The sequence below is a fragment of the Lepus europaeus genome, chromosome 15 (assembly GCF_033115175.1).
Source record: "Lepus europaeus isolate LE1 chromosome 15, mLepTim1.pri, whole genome shotgun sequence".
NCBI classification, from domain to species: domain Eukaryota; kingdom Metazoa; phylum Chordata; class Mammalia; order Lagomorpha; family Leporidae; genus Lepus; species Lepus europaeus.
In genome coordinates, this window is record NC_084841.1 from 3,108,260 (window position 1) to 3,131,557 (window position 23,298).

At 45.9% G+C, this 23,298-nt stretch overlaps 1 protein-coding gene across 1 annotated transcript in view; it reads left to right on the forward strand.

The window, feature by feature from the left end:
• ADAMTS16 (ADAM metallopeptidase with thrombospondin type 1 motif 16) overlaps nt 1-23,298 on the forward strand; it is a 129,998-nt gene that overhangs the window by 15,814 nt on the left and 90,886 nt on the right. Inside the window, exon 4 of the mRNA XM_062211818.1 lies at nt 21,846-22,083. Coding sequence (XP_062067802.1) covers nt 21,846-22,083 — 238 coding nt within the window. The remainder of the gene's footprint in view (nt 1-21,845; nt 22,084-23,298) is intronic.

Here is a 23,298-nt window from a genome sequence, read left to right on the forward strand (position 1 = left end):
GGGATGCCCGAACCGCAGGCTGAGGATTAACCTACTAAGCCACAGTGCTGGCCCCATCATGTAAAATCTTAACAGTGTTGAAACAGAAATCAATCTAAACTATGAAAATGCTATAAAAATTAACATGTGTATCACTCATCAGCTGTATGTAGATATTAAGATGTTTAGTTGCCTTCAATTTTAAAATTATGTTAACAAGAAGCATCAATAGGTAATAGTATGATATGAATGATTATCCTCATTTTCTATCACTGACAAAATGTATATCCATCCTTTAGGACATTAGAGATTTGGAACAAATAATACAAAGAAAAATGCTGTTTAAGCAATTTATAAATACTTCCCATATGCAAAATCTGAAAGGAAAATATTTGCTCCAATAACCTTGGAGTCATTCATTTAACCATGATTTAAAATTTCATGTGAGTATTTTTTTTTCTGCTGAGACAAAAAAAAAAAAAAAGCAATTCTTAGTCTTGGTCTGGTTTGTCTTCACAAAGTAAGTTTGAGTTGGGCCTTCTAGAACTGCAGAAACCTGTCCATTTTCTATCACCTAACACGTCTCTTCCCTTTCCACCCTAGCTCCCCTCACTTCAGCATAACAGCCAAACCCGCCCTCTGATGGTTCCTTTCAAGAGTAATTTCATTTCTTTTTTTTTTTTTTTACAGGCAGAGTTAGTGAGAGAGAGAGACAAAGGTCTTCCTTCCGTTGGTTCACCCCCCAAATGGCTGCTATGACCGGCACACTGATCTGAAGCCAGGAGCCAGGTGCTTCCTCCTGGTCTCCCATGTGGGTGCAGGGCCCAAGCACTTGGGCCATCCTCCACTGCACTCCCTGGCCACAGCAGAGAGTTGGACTGGAAGGGAGCAACTGGGACAGAATCTAGCACCCCAACTGGGACTAGAACCGGGGTGCCAGCAATGCAGGCGGAGGATTAGCCAAGTGAGCCATGGCACCAGCCAAGAATAATTTCATTCCTTTAGCAGTACTAGTTTTGGGTTATTATAAAGGTAAAATTGGTCAAAGCTAAGGTGACCAGGAATCATCTGATGTAGTTTTTTTTCCTCTCTGAATTGGTTCATTTTCTATTTATTATAGAAGAATATACAAAGATTTGGCAGGACTTTAGCCCACAGAAATAAGAGACAAACAGAAGGCTGTTTGAGGGCTGTGCTACGCAAGCTGGTAGCCACCAGAAGTGGGGAAGGGGAGGTTTGGGTCCGAGCTCTGACAGGTGAAGCAGCTTGTCTGCATGCTATCCCTCTGTGCCTTCCCTCCAGGGAGCAGCCGCGGTGCTCTCCTGAGCTCATCACGTCCCTGTTCAGCGCGTCTCATTGCTCGCTGGGTGGAAGCCACGTGCTCTGTATGGCCTATGATTCCCCAGGGCTTGACCAGCCCCTTGCTGGAGAACTCTCAGGGCTTGGGCCACACCAATCTTCTGTAAGCTTTAGAATAACACGGAGTTCTTCACACCCTCAGAGCCATAGCAGACACCTCCCCTCCAGCCCTCTGACTCACTGTCACTTGATTCTTTCTCAGCTTGAAAGCTGCTTGGTTTTGTTTTTGTTTGTTTGTTTTTGTTTGTTTGTTTTTGACAGGCAGAGTGGACAGTGAGAGAGACAGAGAGAAAGGTCTTCCTTTGCCGTTGGTTCACCCTCCAATGGCCGCCACGGCCGGCCCGCTGCAGTCGGCGCACCGCGCTGATCCAAAGGCAGGAGTAGGCACTTCTCCTGGTCTCTCATGCGGGTGCAGGGCCCAAGCACTTGGGCCATCCTCCACTGCCCTCCCAGGCCACAGCAGAGAGCTGGCCTGGAAGAGGGGCAACCGGGACAGGATCGGTGCCCTGACCGGGACTAGAACCCGGTGTGCCGGCGCCACAAGGCGGAGGATTAGCCTATTGAGCCGCGGCACCAGCCATAAAGCTGCTTGTTTTAACAATACTCCTCTTATGCCCATGCTACGACAAATTTTCTTCTAATTCTTCTAATTCTTTCTTCATAGCTTACCTTATTTTTTATTGTTAATAAACTTACCTGAAACATTTGCACATGTTTGTCTCCAGATGTGAAATACCTCAGGGAGAACAAAGCAATTTAAAAGTAAGAATATCTTGAAACCCTTTCCTTAACAATTACATTATTTAATTACAGCCCTCGGTTATGCACATCTAGTTTAATATATATATAAAATTATATATAGAATGTACACATAGCATTGTCTATGTAGCAATGTATCTCTACTGTTCTAAGATCAGGAGGGAGCATCCGTTCAACCCAGCTTTCCTAAGTGGGCCAAGCGTATTGATTATGCTTTGACATTGTATCCCTTTCCATGGTAGAATGTGCAAGTTAATCCTCTTACGTGGCTGTTATTCACAGTTTAGAGCTCTCCTTCATCTCATGTACTCTAAAATGGATTAGGCTTGGAGACTTCCAAGAGGTCAGTTTTGTTTGATCTTGGTTTCCCATTCAACCCCAACCAATTTCTCCTTTGCTTGGCTTTAGACTTTCATCTGCCCTTTGTCAAAGGCACAGCGCTTGCTGGACTCGGTCATGGGATAGAGTGGTCACAGCTGTGTTGATGCAGTCCATGTGTGTGAAAAAGTAAAGTCAATTCAATTGTGTAATGCATGATTTTTCACTTCATTTGACAAAATGTGGGTAGAGACGCATGTAGCAGAAGAGTCTGTGGATATTCCCGTAAGGCATAGTTGGATGGATTTACAAATTCCCAAAATGTTTCAGTTCACCTGCTATTCTCTTCTTCCCACAATAATGTTTTGCAATTCATGTTTCTAGTCCTACCCCAGGATCGTCTCAGATGCACACGATACATTTTCTCTGTCACAGAAGCAGACACTTTCTTGGACTCTGACCAGCTTCAGTTCTGACATTTCTTCAGGAGTGATCTCCTGCTCCCTGTGACCACATAGGGGGAGAACTGTGAAGATTTGATGCCAAGGGCATTTATATCATGTCCCTTCTCTTTCAACCTACCCATCCTTTTTCTCCAATTCCCAAGCCAGAGCATTGGGGGAACTTAAATGCACATGTCTTGTTATGCTCAGTGTGCCCAGGTACCAATGCGCCATCACTTTGAAAAGGCCAACTTGCAATATAATTCGCATGTTTGGTTGTTATGGCACCAATCTATGATGAATTCAGCTTCATTACCATAGGAGTGTACATGTTAAAGAACATCAGTAATATGGTTTGAAGAGTTGCAAATACATAAAAGTAGAGAAGAGAACAGATACTAAAACAGGCACCAGGGGCTGGCACTGTGGTGTAGTGGGTAAAGCCACTGTCTGCAGGGCCAGCATCCCATATGGGTGCCAGTTTGAGACCCAGCTGCTCTGCTTCTGATCCAGCTCTCTGCTATGGCCTGGGAAAGCTGTAGAATATGGCCCAAGTCCTTGGGCTCCCATGTCGGAGGGCCAGAAGAAGCTCCTGGCTCCTGGCATCAGATCGGCACAGCTCTGGCCACTGGGGCCAATTGGGGAGTGAACCAGCGAATTGAAGACCTCTCTTTCTGCCTCTCTTTTCTGTGTAACTCTGACTCTCAAGTAAAACATATAAATCTTAAAAACAAAACAAAACAAAACAAAAAGAAACAAGCACTGACTGCATGCCAGACATTTTTCTAGGCAGATTCACTTCATGAACTACTATTGCATCTACTTATATTAGCATTACAAGAAAAGTTCTTATTCCATCTCTGTATGAGTGGAATACGCATGTCAGGGAGATTATCTCCTCTGCCCAGGGCTGGCATCTAATGAAGGAGAGAACCTGGACTCCCAGCCGTGTCCTTGGGATCACGGAACACGCAATGGGCTTTCTTCCTGCGCCTTGTCCTCCCAGGGATGTTCTTCAGCAGTATTTTTGGAGATTGGTTGATTGGTTGAACAACACTGGATATTATTAGGAAAAAAAAATCTTTAAATATTCAAAACATGTGCTTTTAATCATTCTGGTGCATATGTGGGGACAATTCTGCATAACCATGCTCAAAACCAAGATTACTGGAGAGAATCCTAGAAGGGTCTGTGTGAGTTACAGCTCTGGTAGTTAAGAAACTCCATGATTATATGATTTAGCTGTACAGACAATCATTTTTTTTAAAATTCAAAAAGAATCAAGAAAGCTAGAGAAATTTCCAATTGTAAATAGTAGAAAGTCTCCTTAATTCCTGATTCACAGTGGGCTGGAACTTAACCTTCCTTACGGACTTGACCCCAGTGTTTCTAACAGCACTGTTTCCTTTTAAGATGGCTGAGCCAAAAATGCACACAGAAAATTGGCAGGAAGGCCACTTCTAGTAGCATCATGACTGCCATGGCTGGTTGTCCAAGAGAAATGAGTGCCTCACCTGAAAATGGCTGAGAGAGCTGGTCTTGGGGACTTTCTGTTTGCTCTGTGAAGAAAAATGTCTATATATAACTTATCAGGAATCATGACATGGCACATTTCAAACAGCTTTCCTTCCAGAAATTCCACATTATGTAGATTATTGGTTGAGTGATGGTGACATAAGCATGAATGGCTTCATTGGCCTAAGCATTGCCCTGTAAATACCAGCTCAAAGATTTGGCCCAGGACTGGAGCTCTTGTCTGCTGATCATCCACTGTGTTTTATCCTCTTGCTTATATGTTAACTGTAATTTTAATCATAAGACTTGAGAGCTACATTACACCTCGGCAGAATTGACAGAGATTTGGGATTGTCAGTGATCACGTGGGGACCACGTCCACAAACTTCAGCATGCTGGCAGCAACCTGTAGGACAGCAGACACACTCAGAGCTGTATCTCAGCTTCCACATTGTTCTGTGAGTTTGGATTATAGTCAAAGCACAGGAGTAAGTAGAGAGGTATCACTGGGCACTGGAAAACAGCATATTTAGGGCAGCTGGACATCTCTGTTTAAATTCCATCCCTCCATGGCCGGTGCCGTGGCTCACTTGGCTAATCCTCCGCCTGCGGCGTCAGCACCCCAGGTTCTAGTCCCGGTTGCTCCTCTTCCAGTCAAGCTCTCTGCTGTGGCCCGGGAAGGCAGTGGAGAATGGCCCAAGTCCTTGGGCTGTGCACCCGCATGGGAGACCAGGAGGTAGCACCTGGCTCCTGGCTTCGGATCGGTGCAGCGCGCCAGCCGTAGCGGCCATTAGGGGAGTGAACCAACGGAAGAAAGACCTTTTTCTCTGTCTCTCTCTCACTGTCTATAATTCTCTCTCCCTCCCTCCCTCCCTCCCTCCCTCTCTCTCTCTCCCTCACTCTCTCTCCCTCTCTCACTGTCTAACTCTGCCTGGCCAAAAAAAAAAAAAAAATCTATCCCTCCACTACCTAAAGGTTAAGGAGGATATAGTTAACTCTCATCTATTTTGGGAATATTTGGTGGTTGGTAGAATTCCAATTATTATAATTGACTCTGAGGCTACATTATCAGTAGCATTCAATTAATACAAAAAAATTCTGTGTGATTCACATTAGCTATTGTGCTGCATTTTGGGCCACACACTTACTTTGCCTTTGCCAGAGAGATGGTTTTCTGACCACAGGAATGAGGAGGAAGTCTTGCTGAGCTTTTAGGGAATTTCTCCCTCTGAGCCAGTGGTGGAAATCTTATACTAACCACACTGGCTAACAAAGGTAACCATGCACTGCTTCATGGTCGTTTACAGAAATGAGCAGTGAGTCACAGAAAGTGACCAAGCATGGCCTGGTTTCTTTTTCTTGTTTGTTGCGACCTCTGTTTGTTGTTTTCATTTTTTGTTTTATTTTGTGTTTGTTTTGTCTTTTCCTCTTTGTTCCTCTGTAAGTGAAGAGTTTTCCCAAGTGTGTAGTGAACTTTCTCCTGATGATGAAGTTTGCAATACCTGTGCAACAATGGCCTTGATTCATGTGGACTGACTGGCTAACCTGTTGACAATGCTTAATTTTTCCAAAAACAGGATGATGTTTGCTTAGTAAATTCTCGATAATAGCTTCTTAGGATGATGCTCTGAATAAGACTGTACCAGATAGGTATTAACACATCATGTGGTGATTATCCGATTTGAGCTAGCAGCCTGGAAATGAGATCAGTCGTAACGTTTACAGTCCCCTTGGGATTTAATCATAGGAGTGCATGCAGTCATGTATATCACTGACTGTGGGTTTCTAAGTGGTCAGATTGGTATCCATAGTAACAGATGTTTAAAATAACTGTCTGGGATATTACTTGGTAATGGAAGTCATGAAGAACATATAGTGTTGGTACAAATGACCATCCTTCAGCCCTGTGGCACAAAAGCTGTCATTAGGCCATGTTTCAAGTCAATTCCAGCTAGTTTACTGGAGAATCCTGGTACTTGGTCTGCTTTTTGTATTTATCAAATTACTGTCAGAAAATATTGGTGTCTAAGGTCACCTTACTTGAAAATAAGGAAACTTCAGTTATAACAAAGTCCAAATAATGCCATATTGCATCCTATAAAGCCCTTAACATACAGTAGATGTCCAGTAAAACCGTATTTCCCACAGAAGGACTGTCTTCCCTCCTCCCTTATAGCAGATCTGGGAAGAATAGGATGGAAGGGAAGGGGAGGGAAGAGGATGGGGAAGGGGACAGGACAGATGTGCAGGGACTGGCCTTCTGGACACACGGTGTGTCTGACATGCACATTATAGTACCATACCCAAGACCTGCTGAGTCAGAATATCTGGGAGGAAGAGGAGCTTCTTAGATGATTCTCAGACAGAAGTGTTCGTAAGGATCACTGGGTGTATGGAAGGTGCAGACTCTATGGATGATACCCTCAGCCTGTAGTCCCACCCTCCGGGAAAGTTCGTCAGGTTCCTACTGGGTGCCTGTAGCTAGGAACCCCCTCAGGAAAATGTCACCCCCTCCAGTTCAGCAGGCCCAGGTGGGTGACAGTGTGGAGAGATGAGGAAACAACTGCTTTCGAATCTCAGCTGGCTTTGAGTGTTGGAAAGGAAACCAGAGAGATTCTTGTACACATCCCTGCAGTATTCCACATGTCAGTAAAGAAGGGGTTTGGGCACAGGCCACACTCCTGGGGCTAGATGCAGGTTCTTGGCTTTGTTTGTCTCTGTGTCCTTTGTGATATGCCTGACCCATCCATTGTCCTTTCCAGTCTCCGTGCTGTGTAGTTAGCCTGGTCATCGTGCAAGAACATTCCAGAATGACTGTAGCACAGCCTCACTCTGTGCTCAGGAACAGAATGGCAGGAAGGAGTGGCTGCAGCAGGAGCTCACGTGGGCCCGCCACGTCCTGGTCACACTCTCAGAGCCTGAGTGCTTTATTTTCCAATCGCTTTTAAGAATAATTTACAAAAAAGAATTATCACCAGGTTAAGTATTTAATAATTTTACAATTTAATAATTTTACAATTTAATAATTTTACAATGAGTACAGAAAGTTAACCAACAGTCTCCACAATCCAGTTTGTAGACCATTGCCCTCACCCCAGTAGGAGCCGTTGTGCCCATCTGCAGTTCCACTCCCAGCAGAGCAGCCGTGAGTCTGCCTTCTGCTGTAGAACTCTGGTTTTTCTGGACATTTCACACAATATGGGCCTTTGATGTAGCTTCTTTCCTCCAGCACCCTGTTCTGGGGTTCGTTCATGTTGTAGTGTCCATCAGAACATCATTCCGTTCCATTGCCAGGAGGTATTCTGCTGTATAGATACACCATATTTTCTTGATCCATTCATCAGCTGATGGACGCTTGGCTTGTGCAAACCTCATTTTCTGCCTCTACCAACATGTAGCTGCTGACCTCTTCCTGAGAACCTGTTCCAGGGAAACGGGTAAAACGATGACATAAAGTACCTGGATAAGGGCCTCAACGTGGTAGGTGGTCCATAGATGACCACAGTCATTGTCACTGTGATCAACAGAAGTGTGCAACTGTCCTGCAGCTTGAGATGAAGGGACACCTCCTGTGAGAGACTGGATTTCAGTGCCCTGGTCCGTCAGAGAAACACCTCCCATGGCCAAAGAAATAGAGAAAACAGCTGATTCATGAGCTAAGTGTCAGCTGGGTGAGCTCATCACAGAATTTGCTGAAGGCCAGCAGCTGGCCTCAGCCAGAGGGAAGGGTGCCGTAGGCTCGCACACTGGGATGGGTTGAGTGTGTGTATAAAACCATGGATGATTTCAGCAATGGCATGTAGACCTAGGTAACAGCACCCTGGAGACCCGTGCCTCTGATGAGAAACACATGTGCTTGCCTGGCTTCCTCCTGGCCGTGCTTTGCCACTGTGGCCAACTGCTCTGCCAAGTCAGCCCAGGCAATAGCTGTCCTGGCTCAGCTCCCACACTTAGTTTCTTGGTCATTTCCCATCATGCACAGAGTCCTGCAAGGCTTTCTCTTCCGTCTCCTACAGGTTCCCGTGCACTGTCTTCATTCTTTAAAAACACGTGCTATGGTTTTGATGAATGGCCCTGAAATACTTTTCCACCTTTAGAGTGTGTCTAATTAATCTGCACAGTAACCCTGTGAAATAGCTCTGTTTGCAAACATGGGAACTAGATCTCGGGACACACGTGAGCACACGTGAGCACACACACAGAACTTGCTTGTGAAGACAGTCAGGACTCAAACCAGGTAGCTGGCCTTGGAGGCCACGTGTTTGACTACTAATGGCTCTCGTGTGTGCCACAAGGCCCAAGTCTCATGTCCATTTCACTGTGAAGAGCAACATGGTGGCAAATGTGTCTACACCACACCATTCCAAACTGAAGGATGAGAAAAACCAGGGCAAGCAGAGGTAGGCACGGGGGGTGCCAGGAAGAAAGGCGAGTGCAAGGGAAGCTTTGAGGCCCAAAAGGAGGCTGGCTGCTCCTGGAGGGAAGTGTGGTTGGCATGGTTGGAACGCCATGAGCCCCCAGGGAGGTGGCATGAGAGGAGCCTGGGCAGAGCCCTCTCATGCCAGAGGGTGCAGGGAGGCCTTGCCCTGAGTGCTGCATCAAACTCTCCAGACAGGGCAGTAATCTGATTGGTACTTTTCCTCTTCTAAAAAAAAGTAGAGAAAAGAAATTGTACAAGGGAGTGGTGCTGCAGTAAGAGTGTCAGGATCCAGATGTGTGGTGCAGTGCTGAGAGATGGTGAAGGCAGGTGGTTCAAGCCAGAGGGAAAAGTCCAAAAGCTTAAACTCTGCTTGGAAGAGAATGTCCAAGAAAATGAGCAAGGACCTGCTGACTTAGAATAAAAATGCCTGTTTATTGTTACTATTGGAGGCTGTATCGTGTGGATGCTTTACAGAGAACAGACATCAGCTGCCGCCGTAGTCAGGCCCTTGCTGGGGCTGCTCCCTCTGCCTGTGCTGCAGCCTTCCCTCCCGCAGCCTCACAGCTGCCTCCCCTCACTCAAGATGTTGCTGAAATGCCAGTCCACAAGGCCTGCCCGACTCCAGAGCAAGATCAAAACCGCCCTCCCTGCACTGCGGTGTCCTTTAGTACGGTCCAGCCCCCCACCACATGCTAGATCTAAGCTCAACAAAAAAGGGGAATTTTGTCTGTTTTGTCCATTGTTGTGTCTGGACTGCCTAGCCCAGTGCTTGGATTCTAACAGACAATTAAGGAATAGTCACTGAACGAATGAAGGGCTGTGAATTTCTTCTGGAGTACGGGATTAAATCCATGTCTAAATATTACACAGTTCTGCAAAGGAATCTATCACAGTGTTCCCTCCATGATATTTCGATTAGGTTATCTTTGGTAGCAGCAATGTTTTGACTAGATGATCAGTCGCTTAAATATTTGTCTTTGGGTCTTGGGGATGTGTAAGTATAGGGCACAAGAATCAAAGCTAAGGTTGTTCTTGGTTTAGACATGTTTGTGTCAACCAAGAGCAGTGTTACTTAGTAATCAGTCTAGGGTAACACATTTTCAATATTTCAGCTGAAAAAACTTTGCAAGCATGCTAGTGGGTGTGGCTTATGAGATTGCTCCTAACTGTGTGTTATACAGCACTTACCATCAGGAAAGACAGTTGCCCAGAGAATCAGTCTTAGCAATGAGCAGTGGAGGCTCTGGTAAGCAGCGGCTGTTTGGTCACCAGTAGAGCTTTGTGCCATGAAAGAGAATGCCTTTGTGTGCCTAGGGCTGCCACTAGCCGTAGGTGGCAACTGAGCAAGTGAAGAAGGGACTTTGCATTTTATTTTATTTACCTGCACTTAGTACCCACTTGTTGTTACTGAGCAATTCAGGACGGAGTTTTTAATTTTAATCATTTGATCAGATCTAAACTTGTGGAGATAGGACAGGTCTAGTCAGTGTCTTTCAATAGAATTAAATTGCTATTATAATATGTTAGCACAACTAAGAGAGCTGGTTCACTAATGTCAAAGAACACAGTGTAGTGAAAGTGGATCTCCAAAAGAAGTTTGATCTCCCACTGTAAATCTGAGCCATCTCTAGCTTGGCTAATTCTCCTCTCTCTCTCTTACTTGAAAGACATAGTGACACACAGAGAGAGGTAGAGGGAGAGGTCTCCATCCACTGGTTTACTCCATATCTGGGCCAGATAGATGCCAGGAGCTAGGAACTCCATCCAGGTCTCCCATGTGGGTGTCAGGAACCCAAGTACATGGGGCATCATCTGCTGTGTCCCAGGCACATTAACAGGAAGATGGATAGGAAGCAGAGGTAGGACTTGTCCCAAGCACTCTGATATGAGATGTGGCCTCCCCACCTAGTGATTTAACCTACTGCACCCACAACATTTGCCCCATTTTCTTGATTTTTTATATTCCTCTTTATTACAGTGTCATGAGATATGCCCCTTTTGGTCTAAAACCAGATCTTGGATTTACTAGGCTTCCTCAGTCTAATAATCAGATTGGTTTTGTTTTTACTGGTTCATTTATTCCAAAAATTTTAACAAATCTTTTCTGATTTATAAATGCTATTCATTACTTTTTTTAAATACTCTGGACTAATGTTAGCTTGCTTCTTTTCTTCACTTTTAATCAGCTAAGTGTTCAAGATGTAGGAGTTCTCTAAGTGCAGTATGAACACATTTCACCCTTTTTATTAGATTTCTCATTTCATATTATAATTAGCTCATTATTTCATTTTCTCTTTGAACAAGTAATTGCTAATTAGCAAGGAGCACTGAATTTTCATCTCCCATGTTAGCAGTACCATTTGTGTCTGAACTGGACACACACTGGACAGTTCATGTATTGAGCCTTACTGCCTGACTTTTGTGACCCCTGTGCCTGTCTTTGTCTTTTGCTGCTGCCTGGTAGAGCTGTCATGACATTCTCTGCCCTCCCGTTCCCAGTGGATATTTCAGAGGGTAACTTATAAGTGTTCTCGCTGCGTGGTCATACATTACATATTTACTTTTTCCTCTTTTGGCTCTATTTTGAATGAAGACCACATAGTTCACCTCAGTGACTGTTGAGACAGGGTGCTTGCTGAGCCCTGTATCCCAACAGGTGTTCCTGTGACTTGGATGTGTCTGTTCTCTGGAGAATTGTGTCATCACCCAAACTGGTTCTGCCGAACTATTGTGGAACCTTCTTCTGTGTCTGTAATTGACTCTGTGGAAGTGTCAAAATCAGAGCGAGGGAGAGGTTCATAAAAACCCACTCTACTCGCTGGTTATCAAGAAGTTGCTGTCACACTTGCCTTCCTTTTACCTTTAAGCAATTATTCTACTAAGTAGCAATACGTAATACCCTCTCTTTCCACCTCTGTCATTGGCTGATTTCATCACAGGAAATAGGATAAAAGGAGACTTTTTGATGGGTAGGAAGCCACCAGATCCACATGAGAGAATATTTCCTGTGTTGTAGCAAGTCTACATCCCTATGCTCTGGACAGGTCTTAAACAAAGGGCAGAGTTGGCAGCTGAAGCAGTCTCTCCCATCCCGGTGTTTCTAGTTTCTCGTGCTGCTGCATTCGGCTCTTCGTTGCCTTCCTCAGGAAAACCATCTTCCTCTTCAGGCAGAAGCTTTTCTAATCCACGGTGCCCAAAACTTAAGCCATTTCTTCTCCTTGTACATCTTCTGTTTGCACATTTTTATCAGTCAAGGAATGATTGGACACAATGGCCAACAAGTTGCTATGGTTTCCTAAATGTGGGAACTGAAACTTGGAAGACATAACCAACATAATGACCCACCTGCCGCCAAGTGATGACTGTAAGGAAAGTGGTTTAGTTTGTGGGATGTCAGCCCCTGAGCAGATCATGAAATCTCAGACCATGTCCCTTAATTCCTAGATTAATTCTTTCACGAACTATTGCATGTTTGCAAATTTCTGATAAAAAAATAAAACCTTGAAAAACTAGATTTTGGACCTAGGGGAACCACCAAAGAGGGGTGGGGTTTATATTTATATTTTAAAAAGTTACAAAGAATGACAAAAAGATATTCGGCATAGAAGGAAGAGTTGAAGTAAGACATGAATAAATGTGTATACTAAAAAGTGTTTCATAGGTCAGCAACTGGATTTGTCCTCTGTAGCACCAAGTTTAAGACAAGTGGGAAAGGAATTTCAACACATGTGAAAATAGGAGGGCACCTGTGTGCACTGGAGAGTCGTTCAAGATGGTAGTGTTCTGAGAGACTCCAGTCTTCCAGCAGAGTCTGGGAAACCTGGGTTCTGAGAATCCTTCACTCATTTCAACACAGGAGGCTGTATGAGGTCCTGAGCAGTAGCTCCTTCCAAGGCTACTCAGTGTAGCTTCAGCCTGGTTACCACCAGCGCATTAGAGTCAAATGGTTTTGGGGTTTTATTTATAGCACAGTCACTTCCTGCCTTGTGAACTGGGGTGGATTGTGTGACTCTAGCCATAAGTTCCTGAAACTTCTCATATGTCTGTAACAAGGACTGACACATCAGTACGTATGAAATATAATTTCTGGCAATGATTATAGTTCAATAAAAAGAAGCTGTATTAATAACTATATTGCTGCTGCAACATTGCTTGTTTCAGCATAGCAGACAACAGTGGTCTTGATAAAATATGCACGTTGCACTGATTTCAGGGTTAGCCTCTCCAGTTTTGTAAAATGCCCAGAAGAAGGACCTAGACGAAGCTCTGTAGTAATGTCTCTGCCCAGAACACCTGAGCTCTTTATATGCTGTCGATTCTAAACCAAATGTAGGCAACTTCTTTAGAGAAGTTATGAGTGTGACACCATTTGATAATTCTTAGAGAAAACGTATTTTTCAAAACTATTTTAATACATAATTTATCTGAATCAACTCCTGAGGGAGCGTGTGTCCCCACTCGCAGTTGTCTGCCTCCACCTGACCTTCCCTTGACCTCACAGGAGGCCAGTGGTGAGCACTTTGTCTCTCCCACTGCCACACTTCTGATATCCTGTTGGAATTCTGATTTCCTAGAATTCTGATCTGAAGTTTTTACCTTTGCTTCCTCTGTTGCTTTGCTTCTCCATGTGCTTTGTCACTTCAGTCTGTCTTTTTCTGTCTCATTCCACTGTCAGTTCTGTCGTCTAAGCCTTCAGCACTGAGTTCTGTAGGTGCCACACTGGACCCTGGAAGAGTAACTCCAAAGATGGTGAAAAAGAGGCAGGATGAAGGGCATGACATTGGAGCCATCATCCTGAAATTTAATATTGGCTATTCCACTTTCTGTGCAATGTTGGGCACATTTCTGAATTTAGTATTACTTTCCTTTAAATGGGCACACTGTTTCTCACTTTATGGGTTTGTCATTAGGATACAGATAGTAAGTAGATGAAAACACTTAGCACATGGGTGGTGTCCCAGCCAGAGTAACCGCTATTTTTGCATGCATTTAGGTATTTAGAGTATTCATAAGTATACTATCAATAAACTACATTAGAGTGTATGTTGGGATTTGAAGAAGCCAATGAATATTTCCTTTTTCCTTCTTGCATTCTGAATGAACTGAAAAGTATGAACTCAAAAAGAGTAACTCAAATGGTAGACCTGTTTATTCTGTACATTACCAATACAGTCATTTCCCCCCAAAAGTGAGGCATTTGCTCTGTCTGGTAAGTGGATTTCCTAAAATTCGGCCCCAAATTTAGACCTATGCACCTCTCACAGTGACTGTGCTGGGGCAGCTGCTCACCGGGAGCAGGGCACCTGGAGCTGCCCACCTGGTGTTTGGTCAGTCTGCCAACATCCACTGAGGTTGCAGGCTGTCTTTGGGTGAAAATGGCTGTATTATGCATGTGCAGCTCTGATCCCAAACTCACAGATCAAACTCCCTGGAGAGAAATGGTTGATGGGCAGAGAATGCCATGCTCCTGGGTCCTGCCGCACTGAAGAAATGGTAAGAAGGGGTGAGAAGCATTTTCCCTACAGAGTTACCTTTTACCCTAGATTTCTCTTCAGCCAGGGATGATACTGGAGGTCACAAATGTCTGTTTCATCTTTCTCATCCTATGAGCTATCACGAATCTTAGATTTTACAGTAGTGCAAGGAATCGTGGTAATTTAATATCCAAGTGAATTAACTTAATATTAAATACTAAAAACATGGAAACTCCCCACATTTAAGCACAAGGCCTGAAAGGTAGATGTTCACACTTGGTTGTCCTTGAAGCTGCAGCGACGAGTCATTAAGAAAGTACAAAAAGAAGCGCAGCTTCTGACAGTGGACACGGACTGTGCACACTCAGGAGCAAGCTTGAATCGCATCAGTGACTGTCAGGAATGGCCAGGAAGAATCACGGTGCATTCCTACATTGTACCTTAAACCACGTGTCTGCTGCTGCCAGCCTTTCTACTGCATGATACTCATCACTCGGCAGATTAGCCAATGACTCCGGTGTGCACAGCTGTGCAGTCACAGGAAGGGACACACTGGCCATCCTTTGAGGGTAGGTGCCAGGAGAGCAAGTAGTTGGCTTGGCACCCAAGTCAGACACTGCCCAGCTTACAACTCCAGATAGAGTTCAACAAAGCGATTCAATTTGTTGGAGTTCGTCCACTGGGGAAGGGCCCAGTGAGTCTCCCTAGGAGACGTGCCCTTGTACATCTACAATGCCGTCAGCCTACAGCTGACGCCTCCACAGTCCTGCCTCTGCCCAGCCCTGATTTGGCCTTTTCCTTTCTTCTTCCGATGTACCTGCAGCAGGTGTCTAGGTGCCATAGATGTGATCTTGAATCACTGCCGTAGGAACCGGGGTCTGTGACAGCGTCCTGGGTAGAGTATGATGACATGAATAATGTTATAACCAACAAGATCCAACGTCAACCAGAAACTTTGTCAAACTGTTAAGTGACCAAATGTTAGTCTTTTGAACCTACAGGTAAGCAATTGAAAAGTGCCAGGAACCACCTTTAACTCTGAACAAATGACTAAGTTAAGAAGCCTGGATTTAATGGGTTTAAGGGGATGAGGGATTCCTGTGACCATTGTCCTTGAAGGAAGAGGGCTGAGAAAGCCCTCAATCCTAGCCAGGGGTACTGAAGAGCAAAAGAATTAGTGACAGAATCCTGTGAATAAAGAGGGAGCCTTTTGGTTCATTTAGCTTCTTGGCAGACTTTAGCTGAATTTTGATTTTCAAAATATCACATATTCATATAATTATCCAGCAAGACTTGGTGTGTTTCCGGGTAGACATGGTACAGAATGAACTGACCCTTCCACCAGGTCCATGTTTGAGACTTAGGAAAATAGAAGCAGAGTCTAGTAAGAGAGTTTATCTTTGATAAAAGTTGAAATTGCCTTGTGTTTCTTAAATACAACTAAAAAGACCTAGAATTAGTAGCTTATTCACAAAACAAGTCACACTTTAGGAGAAAAGATAAAAGGCAATAGAAATGAAATCCTTTGGGAATTATAATGAGTGATAGAATAATGAGCCCAGTCCCTTCCTCATGGAGTTTGTGATGGCCAGGGTGCATGGTATCTGCACCGGAGACCAGCTTGGAGCTAGGTCACTAGAACGCTGTCATACCACCGGGGAGCTCAGTGTGCAGGCATCCATCCTCTCATTCCTTACCAAAGCAATGAGAGTTTCCTTATGCAAAGTGATGTGCAGAATCAGCCATGAGAAATGTGGTCCAAGAGAGCTCCATGTGGGGGCTGGAGGACGCTGGCTTGTCTTTTTTTTTTTTTTTTTTTTTAAGATTTATTTATTTATTTTGAAAGAGTTAGAAAGAGAAAGAGCACACTTCTAACTGCAGGTTCACACTGCAGATGGCTACAACAGCCAGTGCTGGTCCAGTGCGAAGCCAGCAGCCAGGAACTTCATCCCAGTTTTCTGGTGGCTGGCAGGAGCCCCAGCACCTGGGCCGTCTTCCACTGCCTTCCCGGACCATCAGCAGAGAGCTGGGTCAGAAGTGGAGCAGCAGGGACAGGAACCAGCACTCCTCGTGATGCTGGCGCCACAATGCTGGGCCCACTTGCTGGCTTTCCTAACGCCTGACCAACAATCGATGCATTCTGAAATCACTGTGGGCTGTGGCAGGTGTGCTCTGGACGGTTCATGAGTTTACAACTACCTATTCTTGATTATGTACAGAAACACTTTGATAAGAAAATAGTAATCATCTACGATTCACCTAGTCTTTTAAATAAGTGGGCAAACATGCAACAAGTTAACAGTAACCTTGTTGCATTTTTAATCTTCTAGAAGTACTGCATTTTAATCATTTACTAGCATTGCTTACCGAAGGATATCAAAATACCAGTCTTATTCTAGATATCTAGGGAAATGTGGGATAATTTAAGTACAGAGTGTTATTACAACTCAGGCTAACTTATTAATGTAATAAAGCAAATGCCTGACATCTTTGTCAGTGAGATTCCAAAAATCTTGCAGCCCTGCCTTCTGAATGAGCCTCACGCCTCCCCAGAGTTCTGCCACCCGGAATGCAGCCTGAACCTGGGGAAAGCAGGAGTTGCTTTGAATCGGGAACAGCTGTCATAGAACACAAGTGTTTTAAGTGCTGAAGCCAGAAAAGTGAAGGAAAGCAGCAGGCCAGAATCAAAGCTGTGTTTGGAGCGGTGGTGGTGTGGGTGTGCCAGCGCCATGGCTGCGGGAGAGCCTGGATTATAAAGTGAAAAACTCCCAGGGACCCCATAAATCATCAGAAGGAAATCAGAGCATCAGGGGTGAAGAATCGTATTTCATATTCTTTGTTTCATCGATTTAGCATGTTCACTATACGTCACGTATGTTCACTATATGTCACGTGTTTTAAATATGTTACTGTTAAGTCTTACGAGCTGATGGCAAGCAGCTGTCCTTGTATCCACTTCTAGATGACCAAATGGAACAGTGGTCTTTCTGCTGTCTAGTGGTAGAACGCTTCATGTAGAGCAGCTTTGACCTGTGATTATGAAGTGGATTGAAAGTATGTTGCAGAAAATTAAAAGAAAAGCAGGAAGTGGGAGAGAGAGCCAGGAGGGTATCGTTGTATTCTTGGAATCATATCTATGAAATACATGATATTTGTTCTGTTTATATTAATAAAGTTTTAAAATTTGAAAAAAAGAAAGGCTCAGCAAACCATCCCAAGTCCCACAGCTGGATGAAAAGTGCTGTGGGGGCTGAATCATTTGGCCTTCCCTGAGTCCACTGTGATGGCAGGAGCCATGCTGAAGACCATTTATTCCAGATTTTTAAGGGGCTGATGGTCTTTTAAGAGGTGCTTGGAAAAGCAAGGATTGTTTGCCTATCAGAAAAGTATTTTTAAAAAACAAAATGAATTTGTTTCATTTTCTACTTTAGTTTAATATGTAAAGTAGTTACCTTAAGTAGTCTAAAAAGAAAAGAAGCTATTTGGCTAGTACACAAGGTTAAACACATTGACAATGGCTTATGCTGCTCTGGGTTAGTTAAGATGCTGGAAGGATTTAGCCATTATTCAATTCCCGACTGGCTGTTCCCTGGTGGAACTATAAACTGTGATGTATCCTTGCGTCCTCCTGTAGTTGGTAGGTGTAGGAGGTCACGAAAGGCTCCTTCTATGCCCCCTCCACCTCCACCCAGCGCTTACATTCCAAGGTTCTGCCTTCTGCTTGCTGGTGGTGTTCCAGCCGCAGGAGGTCTACCCCCAACCGCGCTGATGGCTTCTCTGATAGTTTACCTTCTCCTGCCTCCTCCCCCAGGCAGGGAGAACCAGTGGCCAGTGCTTCCTCTGCAAATGGGTGACCAGCCTGCCTCCTTTCTTTTCTGATTACCTTCCCAACACTGCTTTCCCATGGAGTTGGGTTTGCTTTTTGCCCGGGTCTCAGACTTGCGTCTCTAGACGGATCCTCTCACAGCGGGCAAAGACCCAGGCTCACTCCTGACAGCCCAGGACTTCATCACACATACACGCATTGAATCCTGGGAAGTCTCCCCTTCAAGTCCCCACAGAGAATCAGACTCAGGTTTCCAAAATCAGAGGCAAATTGGGGCAAGCATCCTGTGTCAGCATCTCACAGGACTTAACAAGGCCCTAACTCAGTGTACCAAGTTAACACAATGGCTTTGAAGAAACTTGGCGCAATAATAGCATTGATGGCTGGAGTCCTAGTGATCCTCGGGTATCCTTTCCCCATCTGTTATACCCGTAAGATATCATTGGGGCAACATTTAATAACATTCCTAGGTTTCTTTAAAAGTTCACCTTTAATCCTGCACCCCAGCAATGCCAATGACATTTGTTTTAAAGGATGGGTGCTTTGAAAACTTTTTTTAAAAGTTCTTTTTATAAGACTTGTAAAGCTTGAACCATGCAGAAAGCTATAAAACTGAAGTGGAATTCCCCTTTCACACCCCTCCTACTTGATGTTCTCACCCTGAAGAAAATCCAATAATTTCTTGTCAGTCCTCCTGGAAAATTCTTTAAGGGTTGATGTACAGTTTTTAGAATGAACATACTAGGGATCACACTGCACACTCTATTGTGGACTTAAAAAATCAGTACCTTCAGAAACCTTTATTAAACATCTTAAACTTAATAGGTATTATGGTTATTCTGATTTTGTTCAGTCTGTACACAATATTTCCTGGCCACGTGACCTTGAAAATCTGAGCTCATCAGCCTATGTCTCTATTTCTGAATCCTTCAAAAGGAGAATACCAGTGCTACTTCCAGGAATCACCGAGAGAGAAGTTTATTATATATAGAAATGTGCGCTACAGTCTCAGGGACCAAATAATAATAATATAATCTTGACTGTGATTACCATGGATTCAAACTGGCCAACTTCTAATGATTTTCTGCTCTAATTATACAACTGTACTTGAAAAAAATTCCCCTGAGGTCATTATACATATTCAAATTGCTTCTTGTTTTAATTTTTTGTGTCGATTGTGTTTTTTTATTATAAGCAATGCTGTATTTGCTGTATATTATATATATTATTGGCTATATACGTTATAAGCAATGCTATATTTGTGATTATGGAAGGTATGCTGACAAGAAGTATTTAGCAAGGGTCCCAAAGGCTGAGTTCCTAGAACTGACTTGTGCTGTTAGAGTGGTGGTGCCTGTGGTGCAGTGCCGTGCCTTGAGTGTGGGCCGTTGGCACTTCTGCCTGTTTGTCCTCGTATTTAGCAGCAGCCATGTTTCCAGCTTTAAAAAGCTTTTACCCTAAAAGGTAAAAGTGTAATCATTCAATTTTGCCCCTCAAGATATTTTTAATGTAGTTTTTTTTTTTCTTAGTGTGTTACACTGCACAGACATTTTTGGTGGCTTTATAAAGCCATTGATTTCCTATTTTCTTCCATATCTTACTTAGAAAGACCTTCCTGGTTACTTATGTCAATTCACTCATGCTTTCTTCTGCTTTAATTTTGTAAAGTTATACTTTTCCAAAAAGTATCTCATTTTATTCACATTTTAAGATTCGCTTAGGGGCCAGTGCCGTGGCTCACTTGGTTAATCCTCCGCCTGCAGCACCAGCATCCCATATGGGTGCTGGGTTCTAGTCCGGTTGCTCCTCTTCCAGTCCAGCTCTCTGCTGTGGCCCAGGAGGGCAGTGGAGGATGGCCCAAGTCTCCCTGCACCCACATGGGAGACTAGGAAGAAGCACCTGGTCCTGGCTTTGGATCGGCACAGCGCGCTGGCCATAGCAGCCATTTGGGGAGTGAACCAATGGAAGAAAGACCTTTCTCTCTCTCTCTCTCTCTCTCTCTCTCTCTCTCTCTCTCTCTCTCTCTCTCCCTATAACTCTACCTGTCAAATAAATAAATAAAAGATTCACTTAAACAGAGTTTCTTTTCTTGTTTTTTCTCTGTATCTGGATTGTTGAGCCTGATCGCTTCAGTTTGTGCACCTGCTCATACCCCAGCCTCCCCCGACTTTGGTTTAGGTGACCCCACGCTGGTGGGTTGGGAGCCCTCTGTTCATGCAGTCCAGCCACAGAAGCCCACCCCCAGTGCTCAGGAGAAAGGTCTGGAGGGAGCGCAGGTGGATAGGGGAGGCCTTTGTCATTCCACCTCCTGGGCCGGCGTCTGAACCCTTTCACAGTGTGGTCGGCTAGAGGGCCGGGAGCTTGAGGAGGAGTGAACGGGAACCACACAGGCTGGGGAAGGGCTGGGCCTCCACGGAGGCTGTGACCGTGGTTCCCTCCACGGATGTGTGACCGTGTTCCCCTCCACGGATGTGTGACTGTGTTCCCCTCCACGGATGTGTGACCGTGTTCCCCTCCACGGATGTGTGACTGTGTTCCCCTCCACGGATGTGTGACTGTGTTCCCCTCCACGGAGGCTGTGACCGTGTTCCCCTCCACGGATGTGTGACCGTGTTCCCCTCCACGGATGTGTGACCGTGTTCCCCTCCCGGGAGGCTGTGACCGTGGTTCCCCTCCACGGAGGCTGTGACCGTGTTCCCCTCCACGGATGTGTGACCGTGTTCCCCTCCCGGGAGGCTGTGACCGTGTTCCCCTCCCGGGAGGCTGTGACCGTGTTCCCCTCCACGGAGGCTGTGACCGTGTTCCCCTCCCGGGAGGCTGTGACCGTGGTTCCCCTCCACGGAGGCTGTGACCGTGTTCCCCTCCACGGAGGCTGTGACCGTGTTCCCCTCCACGGATGTGTGACCGTGTTCCCCTCCACGGATGTGTGACCGTGTTCCCCTCCACGGAGGCTGTGACCGTGTTCCCCTCCCGGGAGGCTGTGACCGTGTTCCCCTCCACGGATGTGTGACCGTGTTCCCCTCCCGGGAGGCTGTGACCGTGGTTCCCCTCCACGGAGGCTGTGACCGTGTTCCCCTCCACGGAGGCTGTGACCGTGTTCCCCTCCACAGAGGCTGTGACCGTGTTCCCCTCCACGGATGTGTGACCGTGGTTCCCCTCCACGGATGTGTGACCGTGTTCCCCTCCACAGAGGCTGTGACCGTGTTCCCCTCCACGGAGGCTGTGACCGTGTTCCCCTCCACAGAGGCTGTGACCGTGTTCCCCTCCACGGATGTGTGACCGTGGTTCCCCTCCACGGATGTGTGACCGTGTTCCCCTCCACGGATGTGTGACCATGTTCCCCTCCACGGATGTGTGACCGTGTTCCCTCCACGGATGTGTGACCATGTTCCCCTCCACGGATGTGTGACCGTGTTCCCCTCCACGGATGTGTGACCGTGTTCCCCTCCACGGATGTGTGACCGTGTTTCCTCCACGGAGGCTGTGACCATGGTTCCCTCCACGGAGGCTGTGACCATGGTTCCCTCCACGGATGTGTGACCGTGTTTCCTCCACGGAGGCTGTGACCGTGTTCCCCTCCACGGATGTGTGACCATGGTTCCCTCCACGGATGTGTGACCGTGTTTCCTCCACGGAGGCTGTGACCGTGTTCCCCTCCACGGATGTGTGACCGTGTTCCCCTCCACGGATGTGTGACCGTGTTCCCCTCCACGGATGTGTGACCGTGTTCCCCTCCACTGTTCTCTCTCCAGGCAGGCATGATCAGGACAGAAGAAGCCGATTACTTCCTGAAGCCTCTGCCTCCACACCTGGCGGGCCCAGCCAGCGCCTCTGCAGGGGGCCACCCGCCCTCCCACGTGCTGTACAAAAGATCCCTGCCCGCAGCGCCCAGGGCCGGCCACGTGCTGATGGCCACTGGGAGGTGGAAGCCACCCAGCTTTCCCCTGGGGCTCCCTCAAAAGCAGCATTTCTGTGGAAGACGCAAGAAATGTATGTAAGGGCGACTCTTTCTGTGTGTTGAACCATGAGGATGTTTATTAAGCCAGTGGAAACCGCATAGTTGTCTGCCCTAGGCCTGCTGGAGAGGTGAGATTTGATGTCGCTGCTCAACTCCAGCAGGGACCCCAGAGAGGCTGCGGCCTGAGCAGGGCCGGGCACCCTCCGTGGTAGGCAGTGGATGCTAGGCCATCTCGTTGTTTTTTTTTTTCCTTTTTCTTAAAGGACTGTTCCCTGAGCAGATGAAATGACGCTGCTCAGAGGCAGAGTCCACCTCAAAGAGCCCCGGCATCTCTGCTCAGTAATTCTGTATTTTTGAGGTTTAGATTCAGTAGAGCCCACCTGGCTTTCCTGCTGAGGTGATGTATTTACGCACGTATTTACGCACTCCACCACATCAAAAGGGCAGATTAGGCGACTTCATTAATCTACCACTTGTCACCAGGATCTCATGAAAGCCTTTTTTGTCGTGACACCTGATTATTATTTACATTTATGGTTCCGGTTTTCTGGAGTTCACTCACTTCCTTGAGCTCTCCCCAAGGCATCGCCCCACTGCACCTGCCCCCAGTGAGCCTCTCCCATCACCCCCAGCACCTGCACAGAGGTGGGTGTGTTGCAGGAGCTCAGGAAGACTTGGTGACCAAGTGAGCCCAGGCAATCACTTGGCTCCGTGAGCAAATTTAAGGTCACTTCAACTGTTAGTGCCCATGTGGCATCTGAACCCCTTCTACCCTGTAAATCAAGACCCTGTGCTACATTCACCATAATGGACTTGGAAGCTCACAAGCACAGTCATAGTGGGCTCGGACACGGGGGGGGGGGGGGGGGGCAGGAAGATGGAAGCTGAGAGCACGGAGCTCACTAGGAAACAGTGGCCCACTGCAGACGCTGGACGATCCGCTTGAAGCAATATGGACAAACGGGTTTGTGCTCAGACACTGAAATCAACGCTGAAAACTTAAAAGTCTTCAAATAGCACAACAGTGCCAGCTACTGCTGCTCCCTTCTGGAGTGGTCAGCGCCATTGTTTTCCCATGAACCCATTTGGGGAGCCTGTTTCACGAAGCTCTGTGCTTACGTCTGGAGGTTAGACTTCTAGATGGGAGGGCCTAGAAGCCAAGGAGCCCCTTCTCATTGTATTAAACCAAGATGCAATTGCATAAAGCTGGATCTGCCAGTGATTTCCATGACACTTGGACTAAACCA